General features: G+C 43.6%; 2 protein-coding genes across 2 annotated transcripts in view; both read right to left on the minus strand.

The window, feature by feature from the left end:
• The window catches only part of LOC125722005 (zinc finger CCHC domain-containing protein 3-like), a 168,439-nt gene that overhangs the window by 74,795 nt on the left and 71,775 nt on the right, over positions 1–21,869 (minus strand). The window lies entirely within an intron of this gene.
• Positions 15,389–18,296, minus strand: LOC125722030 (E3 ubiquitin/ISG15 ligase TRIM25-like). Its single transcript, XM_048998281.1, has 2 exons — positions 17,608–18,296; positions 15,389–15,442 (listed from the first exon to the last, which is right to left on the minus strand). Exons 1-2 carry the CDS (start codon positions 18,196–18,198, stop codon positions 15,389–15,391), a joined length of 645 nt encoding a protein of 214 aa, XP_048854238.1. The 5' UTR covers positions 18,199–18,296.

Below are 21,869 nucleotides of genomic sequence, written 5' to 3' on the forward strand. Positions count from 1 at the left end.
GATGAGGCCAACAGAACCACATCATCCGCAAAAAGCAGAGACCTAATCCTGAGGTCACCGAACCGGACGCCCTCAACGCCCTGGCTGCGCCTAGAAATTCTGTCCATAAAAACTATGAACAGAATCGGTGACAAAGGGCAGCCCTGACGGAGTCCAACCCTCACCGGAAACGAGTCCGACTTATTGCCGCCCATGCGGACCAAACTCTGGCACCGGTCATACAGGGACCGAACCGCCCTTAAAAGGGAGCCCGGTACCCCATACTCCCGGAGCACTCCCCACAGAACCCCACGAGGGACACGGTCAAATGCCTTTTCCAAGTCCACAAAACACATGTAGACTGGTCGGGCAAACTCCCATGAACCCTCCAGAACCCTGCTGAGAGTATAGAGCTGGTCCACTGTTCCACGGCCAGGGCGAAAACCACACTGCTCCTCCTGAATCCGAGGTTCGACAATCCGGCGGACCCTCCTTTCCAGGACCCCCGAATAGACCTTACCAGGGAGGCTGAGGAGTGTGATCCCCCTGTAGTTGGAGCACACCCTCCGGTCCCCCTTCTTAAAGAGGGGGACCACCACCCCGGTCTGCCAGTCCAGAGGTACTGCCCCCGATGTCCACGCGATGCTGCAGATGCGTGTCAACCAGGACAGCCCCGCAGCATCCAGAGCCTTGAGGAACTCTGGGCGAATCTCGTCCACCCCCGGGGCCCGGCCACCGAGGAGCTTTTTGACCACCTCAGCGACCTCCACCCCCGAGATAGGCGAGTTCACCCCCAAGTCCCCACACTCTGCTTCCATATTGGAAAGCGTGTCGGTGGGATTGAGGAGGTCTTCAAAGTACTCCCTCCACCGACCCAAAACGTCCCGAGCTGAGGTCAGCAGCGCACCATCCCCACCATAAATAGTGTTGATGCTGCACCGCTTTCCCGCCCGGAGCCGCCGGATGGTGGACCAGAATCTCCTCAAAGCCGTCCGGAAGTTGTTCTCCATGGCCTCACCAAACTCCTCCCACACCCGAGTTTTTGCCTCAGCGACCGCCAAAGCCGTATTCCGCTTGGCCTGCCGGTAGCCGTCAGCTGCGTCTGGAGTCCCACAGGCCAGAAAGGCCCGATAAGACTCCTTCTTCAGCTTGACGGCATCCCTTACCACCGGTGTCCACCAGCGGGTTCGGGGATTACCGCCGCGACAGGCACCGACCACCTTGCGGCCGCAGCTCCGGTCAGCCGCCTCCACAATGGAGGCACGGAACATGGCCCATTCGGACTCAATGTCCCCCGCCTCCCCCGGGATATGGGAGAAGTTCTGCTGGAGATAGAAGTTGAAACTCTCCCTGACAGGGGATTCCGCCAGACGTTCCCAGCAGACCCTCACTATACGCTTGGGCCTGCCAGGCCTGGCCGGCTTCCTCCCCCACCAGCGGAGCCAACCCACCACCAGGTAGTGATCGGTTGACAGCTCCGCCCCTCTCTTCACCCGAGTGTCCAAAACATGCGGCCGCAAGTCCGACGACACGACTACAAAGTCGATCATCGAACTGCGGCCTAGGGTGTCCTGGTGCCAAGTGCACATATGGACACCCTTATGCTTGAACATGGTGTTCATTATGGACAGTCCGTGACGAGCACAGAAGTCCAATAACAAAACACCGCTCGGGTTCAGATCGGGGGGGCTGTTCCTCCCAATCACGCCCCTCCAGGTCTCACTGTCGCTGCCCACGTGAGCATTGAAGTCCCCCAGCAGAACAAGGGAGTCCCCAGGAGGAGCGCTCTCCAACACCCCTTCCAAGGACTCCAAAAAGGGTGGGTATTCCGAACTGCTGTTTGGCGCATAAGCGCAAACAACAGTCAGGACCCGTCCCCCCACCCGAAGGCGGAGGGAGGCTACCCTCTCGTCCACTGCGGTAAACCCCAATGTACAGGCGCCCAGCCTGGGGGCAATAAGTATGCCCACGCCCGCTCGGCGCCTCTCCCCGCGGGCAACTCCAGAGTGGAAAAGGGTCCAACCCCCCTCAAGGAGACTGGTTCCAGAGCCCAAGCCGTGCGTCGAGGTGAGTCCGACTATATCTAGCCGGAACTTCACAACCTCGCGCACCAGCTCAGGCTCTTTCCCCATCAGAGAGGTGACATTCCATGTCCCTAGAGCTAGCTTCTGCAGCCGAGGATCGGACCGCCAAGGTCCCCGCCTTTGGCCGCCGCCCAGATCACTTCGCACCCGACCCCTATGGCCCCTCCCATGGGTGGTGAGCCCATTGGAGGGGGGTTTTTTCAAAGTAAGATGTACAAAAGACAAGGGGGGCAAATAAATAATCCAAGTGTGCAGAAAATCATCCCATCCATCCATCCATTTCCCAAACCACTTATCCTACTGGGTCGCAGGGGGTCCGGAGCCTATCCCGGAAGCAATGGGCATGAGGCAGGGAACTACCCAGGATGGGGGGCCAGCCCATCGCAGGGCACACTCATACACCATTCACTCTCACACGCACACCTACGGGCAATTTAGCAACTCCAGTTAGCCTCAGCATGTTTTTGGACTGTGGGGGGATACCGGAGTACCCGGAGGAAACCTCACGACAACATGGGGAGAACATGCAAACGCCACACACATGTGACCCAGGCGGAGACTCGAACCCGGGTCCCAGAGGTGTGAGGCAACAGTGCTAACCACTGCACCACCATGCCGCCCCTGTGCAGAAAATCAATAAAATGAAAATTAGACACAAACTAATTCAACTCAATAAAGAAAATATTATTAAGCTAAGAGAAGTAGAGTTTTTAGGTTTACCATTCATGTAGTACTGGAGACTCACTCAGACCATAGAATCATACAGATTAGCATTAAAGACACAATTTAGTAATTTAAGCATCCAAAATGAGTAAAAGAGGGGCAGGGCGACTGCTCATTTGTACTACTCCCAGTATACTTTCTCATAATGCTACACCATGGGGTTCCTACAACAGGCCTTGAAGAAACCTCTGTCCGGGACAGGTTACTTGTCACACAGGTGGACCACAGTCATCAATGATGAGATAAATACCTATTTCATTAAATGATTTTAAAAATAACACTATATTATATTCTAGAATATTCTAATGGAACGGTAATTCAACGTGTACCGGCAAGAAACCTTCAGCATACAACACAATGTTTTAAGCAGCAGACATGCTTTAATCACAGGACTTGTTCACCATGTCAGATTAGACAAACAGTCTTGTCCTGACAAAATGCAACTACTGTACAAGAGACGTATCCAAGAAACGGTCATATATAACATCCCTTCAGAAATTCATGACACACTGTCTGATATTACAATACAGTTCATAAAAATGCCCGGGGCGAACCTAAAAGAAAAGGAAGATGACACTTCACGATTCTAATACACATATCACTTAATTTCAGAGTACCGCAATTCACATAACTTCTACTACAAGAATCCCACACCGACATGCCAGTTAAAATCAGGCTCAGACGATGCTTCTAGCTGCAGAAGAAAAATACATTTGTGACCAACTTAAATTCGGCCTCAACGTCTGCCTCTTAAAACGGGACACTTCATTCATATTACTGTATGTCACAAGAGGGTGCTGTAAGGCTGTTTGATTCGACTTCAATTCCTATTCCAAGAGTCAAGAATGGATAGTGGATCCCAGGCAGCAGTTTTCCAGATTATCAATTTCAAAAACTTAAATATATGAGAGAAAAAAAAGTCTTTGTAAAATTAAGAAGTATATAATACTATTAATGACAAGGGGTCTTAATACTTTTCATTTAATTTTATTAACTCAATCTTTTGCTGGCAAGTATACCTTTTAAATTACATACATAACAGTACAACTGCATTATTTGTGTTTTGTATGCACACTTCATACAAAGTAAAAGGTTAGGGCGGCTACTTCATTAATAGTGTTTCTTATTGATACTTTACAATTCCGTTCTATTGCCCAACTCCCAGAGGACCATGCAGTTTTATTACAACATAGTAGTCTACGGAAATGTCAATACTAATCATATATTTGAGTGGCATAACTAAATAGACATATGTTGACACACAGACACAGATAAAAACAATTAAACTCCCTCTATGTGAAAATGACATGAGACACACGTCCTCAATGTTAAAATCTATGATTGTAAAAATGACCATCGTTGCCAATGTTATATCTCAGGTCTCAGATTACTTCGTTAAGTGTCAATTTAACTGAAAAAAAAATCACAGAAAAAGGCAAGCTTATTTGCCGACATTTAGTAACCGACAAGCTGATTAAGGAGGACTAAACCTGTACCTGGCTTTCTTGTCAGCTCCTTGGGGATGGCTAATCTTCAAATTTTATTACAAATACTACAACTTTATTTTGTGCCTTGCTTAAAGTAAAATATCTTCAGACTACTGAACACTGCGTTGATGGTGACATTTTTAAACTGATTCGCTTTTTTCGCCTCACTCTTCTCTATGTGACGGGTGGGCGTGGTTGATCTAGCCGGCTCCCGATTGGCGGGTATTCGGTAGCTCCTGTGTCATGTGACTGGTAGTAGCGTAGGCAGCACCGCCATAGATTCGAAACCCTGTATGCCGATACGCGATGTTGGCGCGGTAATTGTGAAATAGAGGATTCATAGATATGACTTAGTGAACCGACTATTTTCGAAACTGCAACAACATGAGGAATGTTAAAACTAGAAAACAGGGAACCACATTTCACAGGTAAAAAAATCTGCGGTACGGTCAAATAAGATACATAACATGTTTACTATCCTGTGATACTGACGGGATACTAGCATGATTAGTTTTTGTTGAGAATACTATGAGCAGTACTACATAAATTTGGGGGGGCAGTAGTGGTGGGCTTGTTTATTTATTCTACATAATTGTAAGATATAAATGCGTTAATTAGTAAAGAAGTTATGGCTAAAAGATCTTTCCATCTACACCCTGACATGTTGCTTGTTTATGTCTAATTATCGCTCCAAGATGGTGGCGCTGCTGACACGTTGTGGAAAAGCGAGGTGAGGCATCTAGGCTTTCAAATTCATGAGCACCACGATGTACTTCGTTTAAATGGGAGGTTCACCCCAAAACTATAAAAAGATATTTTAGAGGGGCCTTAATGCTATCTATCCATCAAAGTTCTGCTGGGAGTTGTTCAGGTTTGGAAATATCAGCCGTAGAAATGTCGGGCTTCTATCGAAGTACACTACTCGTATCACTTCGCATTAGACACAAGCGCGAGCTCCCTGGCGATATCTGCTGCGCAGTGATATTATTGGTGTGTGGAGTCGGCTAGAAGGAAATAGTTCGTATATTAAACTGCTCGCGACGAAGTCTGTGGATTTTCTTAACCTGTTCCTGATTTCTGGTAAGAGATATTGCTGTTGAATTTTTCAAATACGTTGTTCTGGCGCTTTAAGTAGTGAAAGCAAAATTGAATCTTATTATATTGCTTATTCATTAATAAGTAGCTATAGCATGTATACTGCCCAATGTTTTGATTTAATAAATATAAAAATTATATAAAGATTTCAAAAATACTTCATACTTAAATACTTCAAATAGTTCATGATTTTCAGGAGCGGTACAGTGGTTAGCACTGTTGCCTCACACCTCTGGGTTCCAGGTTCGAGTCTCGGCATGGGTCACATGTGTGCTGAGTTTGCATGTTCTCCCCATGTCGTCGTGGGGTTTCCTCTGGGTACTTCGGTTTCCCCCCACATTCCAAAGACATGCTGAGGCTAATTGGACTTGCCAAATTTCCCGTAGGAGAGAATGTGTGAGTGAATGGTGTGTGAGTGTGCTCTGCGATGGGCTGGGCCCCCATCCTGGGTTGATTGATGGATGATTTTCAGGTCACACCGCCCCCTCAGAGCCCACCAATCAGTGACTGTCTCAGAGTGTGATGTAATACACAATGTCCGCACCACCCACTTTTCAATGAGCAGTAAAAACACACCAGCTTGTCTCAGCGGACAGCGGCTTTTATCAGATAAGGGGAAAAGGACGAGATATCAAAAGTAAAAATAAATATATCACATTTGGTTAACATCAAATGAAAATAGCCCTGCAATAATATATTGGATTCTAGGATATCACCTATTAAAAGGGTGAATCTATTCTAGCAGAAGATAAAAATCCAATTATGAACAGTGAAAATGGGCATAATAGGTCCCTATAAACGACAGGTTTCTGTCCATGGTGCTGAAAACCAGGATTGGCAGATTTCACATTACAGCGATTCCCCCACTATATCGCGGATTTTCCTCCGACGCCTCACAATTCTCTGCGTATCCCGTACATTGTTTGTGGTCCGATTGTTTTCATTTTGTTCTAAGCCCTACGATGGAAGACGTTGACCATTCAGGAGAAGGTAAAACTTCTGGATGTGCTTCGGGAAGGAAAGCGTTATGCGGACGGCGTTCGCCATTATGGCTTGAATGAATCAACAGTACGCTACATGAAGAAGGATGAAAAGAATGTGTAAGAGCCATATATGTTTTTATTTTTATATATTCCATTACATATATAAAGAGAAAGTTGTGTGTGTGTATGTATATATTACATATTATTATTTTATTTTTATTATTATTATTATTATTATGTTACTCATATCCTTAGCCCGACAAACAGATATATGTGTTGTTTTAATGAGTTTACATGTGTTTAAAGCATGTGGGAGGGGTATTTTAAGGCTTAAACTTAAAAAATAATTTATATGGTCTTTCTGTATCGTGGATTTTCACCTATCGCTGATGGGTCTGGAACACATCTTCCGCGATAGGCGGAGGATCAAATTTACATTTTTAACCTGATTTGACTTCAACCCTCTTATTTTGTTAACAGAGTGTGCGGGGGGAATACAAAGGATTACAGTGGGTAATGGGTGATTTATATTGACCTTAATTGTCACCCAAGTGACTCTGGACAATAAGTTCAATAATGCTTCCCAAAAGCTTCTCTCTTTTTCACTAGTTACACTTCATTACACCGAAATCAAGGAAGAATCAAATGTACAAGCACATTATACAAAATATAAGATGCAAACACATAAAAAATATTTTGTAAAAACATTAAAAACAGATTAATATATATTGTGCAATTTGAAACTTTACATTTAGACCTCACTTAGAAAATGCAGGTGATGACCAGCCCAACCAGCAGTTCCGTCTGGTTGTACAGAATACCTACTCAATTAAATTTTGAGGTCATGACTAAACTAAATTTCAGCTCTGCCTTTAACATCACCAGTTAGATGAAACTGATCATTGCAGTGGGAAATACAGTGAAGCCATGAAATATACTAGATGTAAATATATTAATTTTCACATACACTTGAGCTCAGTGAATTCAAGCGTATCATACACTGTAAAAAAAAAAATCCACCAAAAAATGGAAAATGTACTGGCAGAAAATTACCAGCACATTTTCCGTTACGTTAATGGACTCTTCCTTCAATTTACAAATATTGTAAATTCAGTTTTCCACAGTTTCTTAAATGATAGTTTATTTTCATTTTTAATTCTTCATTCTGCCAATGCATATTTGTTTGTTTAATAAACGGTGTTGCTCGTAAAAGTACAAGAAGTAATTTGAGAATATAGTGATTCACTACATTGATTATTTTTCATAACTCAATGGCCCATAAACATACAGTTACCCATCTGAAGCTGGATTTAAACCAGCAAACTTTGGATTACAAGCCCAAATACGTGAGCTACTGAGCCACACACTTACACTGACTCAGCTTAAGTTGCAGAGACACAGTGGACTTTCTGTTGGATGTCAGACAGAACGGCAAAGGACCCCTCACTAACAGGAACCTAAAACACACAAACACCTGGGAACACTTCAAATGCGTGATCTGACTCTGCAAGGGGAGAACATGTTCACGTGGAGTCTTGGCTTTTCACAATGTTTCATTCCTACTTATAGCTAAGGTTTTTTTTAGCCGTCGTCACTCTAAGGTTGCCCATTAATGGTTTGGAATTGGGAATGTAAAGCTGTTTTGTTAGCATGTCTGCCTTACAATTCCTTTACTGTAAGTCGAGGCCTGCTGGAGCTCAATTCTGCTTCATGGCACTTGTATTTACTCTTTATTTTGCATTACATTATGTGTGAGACTAACCCCTTTCTCTACCTCTCCATTCCTCCTGTTGAGCTCCATACACAACTAGTGGAGAAAAGGGGTGCTTGGAGGGGGGGACGATATCTCTGGATGCCCACTTAAGAAATATCTGCGTTACCTTCCAATACACCTTCCAAACTTAAGTGGATTGAACATGGGTGCTGTTGAATTAATAAAAAAATGCACTGTATTAAAAATTATTTTGTTTATATAACATAAAATTGAACTATAAACATGAAATTTAAATCTGTTGAGTTTATATATTGACAAAATAATAATTCTGAATTTTGAACCCTCATTGAACAAAATTAAACTTAATATGGACAAATGGAAAGCATTGAAATTATCCTTATGGGGGGAAAGTTAATGTTACTAAAATGGTTGTGGTGCCTCAAGTTAATTATCTCTCTATGATGCTTCCATTTAATATTCCGCAAAGGATATTTAAGCAGTACGAGAGTATAGTAAAAGATTTTTGTTGGGAAAGAAAAAACCTAGGATTAAAATTACTTTGCCCAGAGACAAGGGAGGTCTAGGATTGCCAGATGTTAGATTATATAGCATGTCCTTTGTAATAGCCAAACTCTACTATCACTGGAAGAATGTGAATTCTGATGTGGACTGGATAGCTATCGAGAGCGATTTGACTTCACTATTTCAACCTCTGCACATTCTGTGACAATGGGGGGACAATATAAGAAACACAAACCCGATAATATCTTTTTTGAGGAATGTATGGATCAAAATACATAAGAAGCTTAAAGTATCACATTACATGCAGCCATATTCCTCAATTTGGCACAATCCTGAAATACAAATAGGAAAAAGTATGGAAACAATAGCAACCCAAAGGGGTGAAAACTCTTTGGGATTTATTCGGAAATGGGATGTTTATGTCATAATCAGACGTAAAGAGTAAGTATGATGTAGAAGGAGGAGGGAGTTTTTGGAAGTTTTTGCAACTGAGGCATTGAGTCACGAGTGTTAAAATAGAGAAGATGAATGGTCAAGAATACTTTCTAGAGTGGGGAAATATAGGGAAGTAAAAGGTAAATTTATTCAGTGTATAAAATTATACACAGATAGTACTGGACACTAGTTAGACTAAATAGAACTGGACTAATTAATTGTGACGCCCGCTCCGTCCGCTCCTCGTGTGTGCCACGCCCCCTGATTACCCACGTGTGCTTCCCTGATCGTCTCCAGCTTTGTCCATTTACTTTGCTTGGTCCTGTCTTATTTAAGTCCTGGTCTTACCTGTTTGCCTTGTCTGTCATTGATGTTCCTGATGTTTGTTTGCGTGAGATCCCCGGTCTTGTTATTAAATCCCTGGTTTACCCCGACTTCTGCCTGTCCGCCTGCTTCCTGCCCGTTCGATCGCCGCTCTGCCCGCGATCGCAGCGTATCTCCCGTGACATTAATACTGATCAGTGTTGGAATTTTAGAAGGCAGGTGGGGGCTTATTTACACATGCTGTGGCAGTGCTCTCAGGTATATCCATTTTGGGGTAGAGTTCTTGGTCTCCTGGACAAATGGCTAGGCTTTACTTTACCCCGCAAACCCGACTCTGTCTGCTAGGAGATAGAGTGGAATTGCCAAAGGTGAATAATAAACAGTTTAAGGCTGTGATGGTGGGACTCATAACTGCCATGAGGGTAATATTAAGGCATTTGAAGTCCTCAACAATCCCCAATATAAAGGAATGGACCGATGAGATGATTAAGGCAGCTTCATATGAAAAGATGTTGGACAGACTAAATGGGAAACAAGATATGATGAAAATGTGGGAACGTTTCTAGGGCCATGTTTTTGAAGGATAAATGGCTGGGAGGTTGAACTAGTGATTGGTCATATTGTTTTATAAATGTGAATGGCTGAAGTGTATTATATGTGAGTGCTGTAACTTTTTGGTTTGAAAAATAAGAAAAATTTGAATTACAAAATAAAATGTTCTTGGATAGTAATTTCATGTAACCATTTGTCTTAAAATTAATTACATCCAACTGTACATTTTTTAGTGTAGGTAGGTAGATGGATCGATAAAATTAAATAATGATTACAAATCACAAATAACTATTACAGTCATGGCCAAAAATATTGGCAGCCCTGCATTTATGTCAAAAAACACACCCCTTCTTCCAGAAAATTGTTGCAATTACAGATGCTTTGGCATTGTCATATTAATTTCTCTTGTTGGCACTTGAAGAAAACAAAAAGAGGAAGAAGGAAAAACACAAATCGGAGAAATTCCACGCCAAAGGGCACCTGCCCTTCTCATATTGTCTCACAAACCCAAAGCCCCAGAGAGCAAGTCAGAGTGCTAAGAATTATAGCGCCAACAAGCCCATCGCCCCTTTTCATGTAAAACTTCGTATATGAGGATGTTTGTGCAGTTTAGTGCCTCTCTTAGCCTCGGCTCCTGTAAATCATATAAGCACACCCACCACACCCCCAGGAGCATTCCGCGTGCCCCCACCTGCCAACCTGCCTGTCCCCCCCAGCCCACAGGCCGTCTGTTGTTCTGAAATTTATCCACATGACTCCTTACCAAGTCTAAGGTAAATCAGATTCCATCTATTAGAAATGAAATTTTCAGTAAAATACAAATTTTTCCCCCAACAGTGCAGAATTTTTGGAGTCGGTCCTAACTCTGTCTTGAATATGTACTCAGCAGGCACCTAGGACTCATATCTCCCTCTGAGAATCTTTCTAAGGCGCTCAGCAGCAGAAATTCTCCATCCTAGATGAGCCTGCAAAGTTCTGTAGAAGTTAAATATGCTTTAGTCAAATGAGAGACTAACCTGTTGTCAGGCAGGGGAAGCTTGAACAAGGCCTTCATTCATGACAGCTCCACTTGGCTTTTTGACGAGTCCCCATTTAGATGCAGCACGTCAGAGACTGAAGAGCAGGATGAAGGCTGTAAGTGCAGTTTGCTGTGGATTATGACTGTGTTTAAATCTAATAATGGATGAGACAATTTACTTAAAGCATGATATAGTTCATATTGCTCTTCAGGCTTCGTGATAAAATATTAAAATTATGGAGTACAAAGTTGTACATGCAAAGAAAACAATGCAGAGCGGCAGGGCGCCTGGCCCAGAGGGTCTTCACATAGAATTCTACAAAGGCTATTTTTTCCTGTTAGATTTACAGCTTTGGTTGTCTTGCCCTTCAAAGAAATTCTCTCAAGAAAGAAGTTGCCTCTTACCATGTCACAAGCAATTAGTTTTACTCAAAAAGGAGGAGGACCCCTCTCTGCTCCCCGTGTTAGTAGGTTCTCCCCGACTCCTCCTGCTTATTCCTTCCTCCCTCCCTCCTATTTGCGCTCTCCTCCTCCTCTTGGGTTCTATTCATGTCTTTTGGTTCAGCAATAAAACCCACAAGGCTGCCCTTGGATTGTCCCTCTTCCCATCGTGACATATTATGTATTACATGATTATGAAGTGATTTGATTATTATACAATAGTCAATTAACCACTTTGTTTCTTCAACTTGTCTTTCTTCTGAATCATCAGATATGTGTCGTAGCTGGTAATTTGTTACACTCTGCTGTCAGTGCCAGTGTAGCCTAGATACAACCAGTCGTATGTTTCGTTCATGCTGATGTTTGAACAATTTTAGGAACAGATTTTCATAATGTTTTCTCATATATGTGGTGTGATAATTGAGCATGACCCCACTGTTGCTGTGCTTGGTGCTCCTGTCATGATCTGTAATCTCTTATTTTTTCATGTCTCCTCCCACTCATGCCAGCAGAGGTCGCTGCTGGCCCTTTGTAACCCTCCTAATTCTCCTGTATCCCATTATAGTTCTCCATCCTAACCCTGTACACCTGTTTTGTCGCTGATTAGTGTGCTGTGTATAAATATGTCTGCCCTCACTGCGTTCCCCAGCTCAGTCATTGCTGTTCCATGTGTAGTCTGTGTTTCCTTAAAGTCCACGTCTGTCTCAAAGCGGCTGCATTTGAGTCGAGTCTCACCCGATGCTCACATCTCCCCGCAGAAAAACAATACACCGCCTCACAGGCCAGAGCCACAGCCTTCTCCTCTCTGCTGGGTGGAAGAAAAACTCTCACGCAGTGGAAGTCCTCCAGACCCCCTGCCTTCAGACAATAGGTTAAAGATGTGTTTTCTATGTTACCTATTGAAAATCTGAGATACAGCAGAGGCAAATGTAGGAAGAGCTTTCATGCTGTCTGGTCTCCTTTCACTGAAAATGTGGAGGGCCTGTATGTCACTTGGAAGATATTATTTAATCCCTCATATTACAAACCAAAGAATATTGCACTACACCATTACTAGGCTACACAAAGTTTTTTAACAACCACTGAATGGAAAAAGGTCAGTGCTGAATATATATATATAGCTGTGGAGCAGCAGCAGGCCTTGCTGGGCCGGAAATGCAAGCAGCATTGTCCACATTACCACTCTCTGTACTTGGATTGACCGAATGCTCAGACCGTAGGATAAGAATTAATACTTTTTATTGATCCCAATCAAGATATTTTCGTTTTGCCTCCCCCAACTTGCTCAGAGTGAGCTGGCCGTGACGGGCAGCCAGTCATAGTGGCACCCAGGGAGCTGGGGGCCTTGCTGAAGGACCCACAGATGTGCCCAGGCTGGGCTAAAGTGGGCTATTTTCTGATCACAGGCTTAGCACACTGAGCTACACACTGCCCCTAAATTTATATTTATATGTAATCTGTGTGTGTATGTGTTATCTAGATTTGCCCTGTATGTTTCTAACTAAATCTAATCCAGGCCTTGATCCTACACCTACTATAATTATAAGTACCTCACTATACCTATATCTAACACTGCTATTCATCACCAGTGTTACATGTCAGGGCTTCGCTGCAATAGATCCTTCAGTGCTGCAGGTTATTACTGTGACTTTGCATACACACACGTTGCTGCTTCCTCAGCCAGTGTCACATATACTTTATTACACACAGACCTCAGTAATCTCTGCTACACTCACACCTGCTCACTTTACATCCATGGTTAAATTCTCCTAATGGAATCTATCTTAATGTCTTTATTATATTTAATTTTAATTGTTACCATATTATTCATTGTATTGTTCTTTCGATTTTATTTCTATTTTATTATTGCTAATACACCGGATCTGAGTGCCTCATTTGTTCCCTTCATGTAGAACACGTTTTGTAATGAAAATAAAACATCCTTATCCTCATCTAAATCACACTGTCTAACTACTAACCTGTTTAAATAATATAATTGGATTTCAAAGGTTAATAGTCACTCAATTACCCCCTCAGCCCAACAGTACCACAAACACCCAACATGCACGGAAATTTTCTCCTAAGTTGTTTTCCCTGCCTGGAACAATACCACAGCAGTCACATGGACTAATGTTTCAAAACATTTCAGAAACCTTGCATTGAAACTTGAGGTCTTTAGAAGGGATCAGTCCTGGGTGGCAAAGTTGCCATCACAAAGGTTTTTGATTAAGGGATTCATGATGCCAGGTAGCCATCTTTCACAAGCTGGTGGGCTGTGCCACTGATGCGTTTGCTTTGGTTTTATATGTCTGTCCTGGTTTGTGTTCTTGCCACTTCAGGTTCCCTGGTTTTGGTCTACATTCCTCGGTCCTCTGCTGTGGAGTCTACCTTCTGCTTCACCTCATTCTGGAGTCGCCCATCCAGTCAGCGGCCCATGTCCCCCTGGTTCCCTGTTTCCTGAGGTTAGTCTGCTAGTCTCCGGGGCCAGGGGGCAGAAATCTGCCATGTTGGATGGGCGGCACAGGTTGGGGTGCTCCATCATAGACTGGTACATGAAGGATTATAAATGGTTTTTAACCAGTATGTACCGAGTGTGCGTCGTGACGAAAAGAATGTCATGGGACCATTTAGGACTGACTGCAGTATTAGTTCAAAGCATGATTGTGTTTTTCTTAATTTTTATTGATTTATTTTTGGATTATTAATTTTTTAAAGTAGCCATTTGCTTTAGCAGAAGTTCGTGTAAGTATGATGTTCACCTTCCCTTTTCATAGTCTAGTCTTTGCCAAGTTTTATGCTTATTTCCCCTGGTTAAGTTAATCTGACTTGTGTGTTTAGGAGGGTCATACAGGCTTTTTGTTTGTAATGGAAGCACAGGGTCTATACTTGCAGCTTATTTGCCATGCTAATGGAAGCATTTTACCTTCCTCTCTAATCTCTTTTTTTCTTGGCTCTCACTGCAGTCTCCTCTATGCCAGGGTTTCTCAACCCAGTCCTTGGACCCCACTGCAAAGATCCACAGTTTTGCTCTGTCCAAGCTCTCAGCACAGCAGTAAAAGGTGACTGTTTGGTTCATGCATGCAGGGATCTGGGACAGAGCAAAAACGTGGAGCTGTCTGGTGGGCTGAGGAATGAGTTTAGAAATGCTGCTGTATGAAGTATTAAACCATTTGACCGGTTGGATAAATGTTAAAATGTTTTCTCAAAATATAAAAAGAGATAATCTTCTGTTTTGCGTCTCATTACAAGCAAACTTGTTTTTTGTTTTTATGTCACTCTAGTATTTGATATCTAATTTTCAGTCTTCTGGCAATATAATCTGGTGAATGGGGAAAGACTTCCAGCAGGGGCTCCGGTTTCCTCCCACAGTCCAAAAGTGCGCAGGGTAGGTTAATTGGCAAATCTGAGTTGTGAGTGTTTGCGCCCTGCAGAGTGTTGACTCCTGCCCAGGGTTGGTTCCTGCCTACGCCTGTTGTTCCAAGGACAGGCTCCGGTCCCCCCCGCGACCTCAGTTTGGCTTGCTGTCTCCCCGCTTGGTTTTCTTTGGTTTACGTCTTCACTAGCCCCCTTGTTGCTTTGACTTGTGTGTAAGTTATGCATGTGTGATTGTATTGCTGCATAGGGAGTGACTGCTATTTTGTTTTGCAAGTGTGTGTTGGATTCTGTTTATTTGGTTAGGGAGTGAGGTGGAGTGTTTGTCTTTTGGTTTTATTTTCTTTTGCACTTAGGTGAGATTAGCTGTGGGTCGCACTTGATAGTTGGGGATTTTGTTTGTTATTTTGGCTGTGGTCACTCCCAAAGTCTTTTGCACCGGGTTATTTGTTCAGTGTCAGTATTATACATGAAAAAAAATGAAAATACAAAAAATATCCCTTTGTCCACTGGTGTTCCCTCACCCTGTTTGTCCCTTTATCCCATTCCCCTTTCCTGTGAATACTGTTACACTCCAACCCTAGACAGGATATCAAAACAGCATCTTACCTATTGTTTTAAAAGAGATGAGGGATATTATTCACTGACCTTTATCTTTGCTATTTCAGACATCTGTATCTGCCGGTGTGGTACCTTCTGACTGGAAGTATACACTGTAAAAAAAGGCAAAATCTGTCACAGTTTTAAACCATTTTATATCAGCCAATTTGACTACAGCATAATTATTTTTTTCCTCTTATGTTAAATGACAAAAGTTTTATCAAAACTACATTGCATAAACATATTTTTACACACAGTTTGTAAAATAACAGAGAAACCCCTTCAGTGAAACTGGTCAATTTCTTTTCTGTATTTCTGTACAGAAATTAAACTTATGGTCATATGCTTTATCTGTAACATTTTAATGGTTTTATTGTACCAACATGTGTTTTAGTAAAACGAAGGCACAACAGCTATTTTCTATAATTTTGCTTTCATTAACTTTAATTTTACATTCAGTGTACATAAAATCTACATTGTTTTACTGTCATAAACCAGATATCCACCATAATTGTACTGTGTTGTTGGTTATATACAAAATGGTTTGCACAGAGCTAAGGTTATAAACATAAAAAAATGACTTAAAATTAGAAAATATAGACCTTATTATTATAGGGAATATGCGAGTCATCAAACTGATATTGTAATGAACCCAAACTACAGTAGCGTCAGAGGCTGTGAAAGGAGAACAGATCACCACCAGACTGCAGCTACAATTACAAAGATACTTTTATTCAGTACAATTCATGCAGCGACCCATCGGGTTGGATCTGGATTCACAAAGAGTTCGGTCCCGCTTTCTCCCCGTAGCACACCACCCCTTTTTAAGGGGATGGACAGCGATGGCTGCTGGCCACATGGGGAAGAGACAGAAGGACAGGCACTGAGACGAAGCTTCATTATTTATGTCAAAGCTGCTCCACACGTTATTAATATTAGTGAAATGTGCAGGTAAAAATTTACAATAATGTAAAATTAAAGCATGTAGGTAAGAATGTGTGTTCAGTAGCCTAGCAAATGGATGTGTGAATAGAAACATATAATAACAGTGTAATTGTTTATATCGTTTTATATTGGGCTGTCCGGGGGCTTGAATTCCTGGTTAGATATTCAGTCCCACTCCAGCCCTGACTACTTTTACTTCATTTGTTCCAAGTCAGACATAATTCAGCATATCAGACAAAACAATGAACCTCTTTGTTAATATTTTCATAAATTTTGAGCTTCACTGGTTATCATTAAAAGCCAAAATATTATCCTATGGCAACCAACACAATGCTTTAAACACTGAACCCTTTAACCTTGAATAGAAAAGTATTAATCTACGTATATCTTAGTACCGAAAGACCTTTATAACATGTACATTTGTACTGTGTTGATGTAGGTAAGGTAAGGTAAGGTAAGGTAAGGTAAGGTAAGGTACGGAGGTAAGGAGCACACACTGAGTACAGTGCCTTACCGCACCCACCACACGACGAACCACCTCAGGGATGAGAACCTGAGTGCAGCCGTGCAGTGGGTGACACCTCAGCACCACACCAGTCCCAATGGAACAGTGTGAGTTTTATCCGGTGGCTGCAGTGCCAATCCTGCAAAACACCTCCTGATGCAGTATAAAAATGCATGGCGATAATGTGAAAAGTTAAACTTTATTGTGAAAATATTATTTTATAATAATAATTGTCTAATGAAAATCGCGACATTATTACGAAACAATAAATTGTAAAATTTAAAAATTATACATAGAAGACAAGTGTTATTATGAAATATAATTTTATGAAATTCATGAAATTTTATGAAATTATTTAAAAATAAAAGGATACATTATTGAAATATTTATCATTTTATTTATATTTTTTGATATACTTATTTTATTTTGAGTGTCATGGCGTCCCGTACAAACATCTTCGGCGGGCACGGCCTTACTGTACTGTGGCTCTAGTGAGTTCTTCTGTACTATGAAGGGTTACTGGCTTGTCGGATGTAAGGTACCACAGTTTAAATGGACTTCATATTCGTTTACTTACATTTTGCCCAGACTACCTTAAATCCGACAAGCTAGTAACCCCGCTAGTAAGACCGGACAAGTAGGTCATGACAACTTTACCGAACCAGACTTGATCTGAGTGTTTCGTAGCAATTACACGAACAAGTGTTAAGACAAAATCCATTTATTTAAAATTAACTTTTAGATAATAACAATAATTGATACTTTCACTGATCCCTTTGGGGAAATTGTTTTAGATAGAAAGGGGAAATTCTTTTAAATTAGCCTGACCTGTATCTCCGCCCTTCCTGTAGCAGCTGAGACTGTATCATGGCCTCTGTGTTCATCCATCGTAGAGAGATAACAGATACACTGCTGGTCGGTACGGCAGTAGACCTCCAGGGGTTTGTCATGGTGGGAACAGACCTTGTCCTTCAGATGGCCGATGGCATCAATGAGCTTGTGCTGTTTTGCATGGTGGAGTTTGTTGTGAAGCTGCAGGTCAGTTTCACAGTAGGAGGCCAGACACACCAGGCAGGACTTGACAGCTTTGTGTTTTCTCCCAGTACAGACGTCACACTCCACATCTCCAGGTCCAGCATACTGGTCAGCAGGAGCAGCTGCTTGTAGTCCAGTCTTCTTCAGTTTCTCCACCACTTCAGCCAGCATGGTGTTTCTGCCCAGAACAGGTCTGGGTATGAAGGTCTGTCTGCACTGGGGGCAGCTGTAAACTCCAGCATGATCTTCCTGATCCCAGCAGCTCTTAATGCAGCTCATACAGTAACTATGTCCACAGGGAATAGTTACTGGATCCTTTAGTAGATCTAGACAGATTGCACAACTTAACTCATTTACATCCACTGCAACTCTGGCTTCTGCCATTTTACCACGAACACTGATAGGATTCAGTCTCGTTTTCTCTCACAGTCGTCTGTGTGTGACAGTGGGAGGAACTTCCTGCTTCTCAGACTGCAGCAGGTGTGGTTTTGGACTGAGACCAGACTGAGAAGAGCAGACTGGGCAAACAGTGGAGCTGCAGTTTATGAACAAAATAGTACATTATACAAACTGTACCCAAAGCGAACATTTATTTATCTTTTATGAGAATAACAGCTACTGACATTGTTTTTCTGTAAACAAACTATAATCCTACTCTTTGATTTTGTACAGTAGATAAAAATTAGGTATAAAGGTATAAGAGAGCAGATCTACTGAGAATGAATTTCTGTGTCGGTTTAGAATCACGTTTGGGATCATGTGGTTTCAGGTGAAACATGCAGGGATGTGCAGTTATAGACAGACTGTGTCAGGATTAGACAGAACAAGCTTTGACAAGTGCTGTCAATGCACAGATTTGTTTTTTTACATTATTCTATATACAATATTCATGAAAATATATGTAATCTCTTCCTTTTCTTTCTGTGTGTTTGTGCAGGGAGTGTATTTATGTTAGGAAGGACAGTCAAGTTCAGAGTGATCATTTTAATCATCCAAAATAATTCCATACTCTAATAATGAAAATTGAACACTACTCTTATATTTAAGCCAAAAGTTAATGGACCAGCTTCAGCCATCCCCAGGAACAGAAAGATCATATATCAAAAAAGTATCCAACAAATTCCAATAATTGCAGTACAGGGTTATGGGACACACACATCACAGGAAGCACAGGGCACAAGGCAGAGACACCCTGGATGGGATGCCAGTCCATCACAGGGCAAACACTCACTCACATGCTGAGGACAATCAAGAGACACTAATTCACCAAACTGCATGATCGTGAACAGCATGAGGAAACCTGAGGAAACCCACAGGAACACGGGGAGAATATGAAAGCTGTACATGCAGAACCAGGAGTGGAAACCACACCCACAAGCCTGGAGGTGTGAAGTGAGAGCAGCTGGTCTGAAGTCCTGAAGGGAGCTGGAGCGCCATTTCTTTGGAACTGTGTGGAGCCGTCCTGCATTACTGCTTATCCTGTACGGGGGGGTGGGGAGCCTGGAGCCTGTCCCAGGTGGCACAGGGCAGGGGACACAATGGACAGGATACTAGTTTATAGCAGAGCACAAACTCACACATACAGACTCACACTAAGGGCAGCTTAGAGATCCCAATCGGCTGATCGCAGTTTCATGTTCTCCAAAGTAGGAGGAGAAAGCCCACATTGGAAGAACATGCAGACTTCACACATACAGCAGGAGGGACAGGAAACAAGCCAAGAGACAGAGGTTACACCCCGAGACCCCACACCCCCCCACAATCACACATACTGTTAGGATTTATTTAAAAGTTACATTTTAATGCTACAAAATGATGACTGACTATGAACTTCATATTCCAGAACTGTGTTGGAATCTATGCTGACTGTAAGAATGTTACCTTACAGGATTTACCCGTTTCTGTGCCCTGTACCTACAGTAAGGAGCTGGGATCTCTGCTCCTTCAAAGCAGACAGACTCACTCACATATGATTACAGTTCTAGTACATAGCAGATACCGTTGCTGAAAGTGGTGAACAAGTGAGGCAAATATAACAATGCAAACATGCTGCTGTCAAGGTGCTGCCTGGGCACTAGTGCAGCTAGGCTGGTATTTCTGGGCTCCACAGACATCGCTGGTGGTTGGTGTCGTGGTCACCGGGGTGAAAGACTCGTGCAGCAGGTGTTTCTCAGACAACAAACAGGGACTTACTGGGATCAGGATGGGAGGCTATGGAACCGGCAACACGTAAGGCACAACATCAGTGATCGAACTGGGGAACACAGGACCAGGAAGCACTCAAATGGAGGACTAATGATGGAAGAGACTGGAGACAGCTGGGAGTGTTTAACACGAGGGCTGGAACGAGACGTGAGACCAACAAGCAGCAAACATGGCCTGTTAGAGCCACGTCAGGGAGGAGGCGGGACATTTAATTTCCTTTTTATATAGTCCCAAGGCACTTTACATAGATGTGTAGTCATACATTACAACATCATTAAAGAGAGTGATACACAAGGGGAAAAAGGAAAGAAAGATATTAAATAAAGAAAGCCAGATGACAACGGAGGAGAGGAACCAAAACCCCCAAGTAAGGAGAAAAAAAGACCTCTGGGGGTCCATGGACAACTGGCTGCCCAACCCCCCCCCCCGCAGACTAATATTACTGAGAACAGAAAAGAGTGGAGCTGCTTGCTAAAGGCCAGGTGTGAGGTGTGATTAAAGTCTGTCAATAAGCCTGTTCTCCACGCTGGCCTGTGTAGGGTGACACTCAAGGCTGCACCCAGGATGACACAGTTAGCAGGTCCAATTCGCAGTGTCACCCCTCCATGGGACAGAACCAGGACTCCAGCTGAGATGGTGCCCCCCCCCCCGGGCAGCACCTGGAAATGTGGGGAGGCAGAGAGCATGGATGGTCAGAACATGCGTTGACACATAAATGGACAAGCATATTGGATAAGAATGGCATTGCTTAATGTGACAGTACCCCCCCCCCCCCCCCCCCAACCCACCAAAACCATGCGCTCCGGCCATGAAGTCCAAAGGGGTTAGACAACAGGGATGGAACCAGACTGGACTCTGGACTAGACAGGGGACGACAGAACACTAGACAGACAGCAACACCAGACATAAGAGCAGTTGCAGGACATCACTAAGGACATGGAGCGGATAAAGGAAAAGCTAGGAACCACAGGTACAGCAGTCCTGTCAGACCCCAAAACAGGACGGACAGGTGGAGGGTCAACAAGAACAGGGGCACAGGATGCAGAAGACAAGGAGAGATACAGGTGGGACAGAGCAACAAGACAAACACTGAGGCACAAAAAGGAATAACATGGGGCATCCAGGGAAGCCAGGTGAAGATTCGGGGCTGGGGACCCTCCTAGGCCCCTTTCCAGGTGGGGCTGAACTCTGCCGAATCACAGGACCAGAGGGTCTGGGAGGGCCAGCAGGGCCGGAGGACGTGAGGGGTTGGCGGGCGATGAGAGAACCGCAGAGCAGTAGGGCAGCAAGGAGACAACAGGACAGGAACAGGAAGATGGCAAGGGACATACAGGGCAAGAGGAGAGACTGGCAAACCCTCTCTGGGAGACAGACATTCTGCCTGCCGCTTTCTTGGACTCCTGTTGATACTGGTGACCAGAAACTGGGACCAGAGTAAACGGAGTCTGGGATGAAGGAGGGACCCACGTATCAGGACCCAGGGCACTCTAGCAGGACATCCTCTGGATCCATCTTCTCTGGGCTGGTGGCAGCCTGCAGGCATGTGCCGGTGGGACGTCAGGATAGAAAGTGGGCACCGGCTGGACGTCTGGGGACATTGAGGTGGGTGCTGGCCAGGCATCAGGGGACAGCGAGGTGGACGCTGGCCTGACATTATGGAGCAGTGTGGCAGGTGTCGGCTGGTTACCAGGGAACCGTGTCAGATTCTATGAGAAGTGTAGAGGCAACCAAGGCCTCACCTGTGTTGGACACTGTGGGTGCGGCCTGAGCGGCCCTCTGGGCCGGGAGCCTTAAGTGCGGATGTAACGACTGCAACGGCTGGCTCTCCTGGGCCAGATGCTGTAGATGCA

This window comes from Brienomyrus brachyistius, unplaced genomic scaffold, assembly GCF_023856365.1.
Source record: "Brienomyrus brachyistius isolate T26 unplaced genomic scaffold, BBRACH_0.4 scaffold36, whole genome shotgun sequence".
Classification (NCBI taxonomy): domain Eukaryota; kingdom Metazoa; phylum Chordata; class Actinopteri; order Osteoglossiformes; family Mormyridae; genus Brienomyrus; species Brienomyrus brachyistius.

What these genes read in the sequence shown, in the direction of transcription:
- LOC125722030 (XM_048998281.1), bottom strand. Translation starts at nt 18,198, where the DNA reads ATGGCAGAAGCCAGAGTTGCAGTGGATGTAAATGAGTTAAGTTGTGCA. An exon ending in CAGGAAGGGCGGAGATACAG is followed by an intron (nt 15,443 to 17,607) that starts GTCAGGCTAATT and finishes CTTTTTTTACAG; the next exon opens with TGTATACTTCCAGTCAGAAG.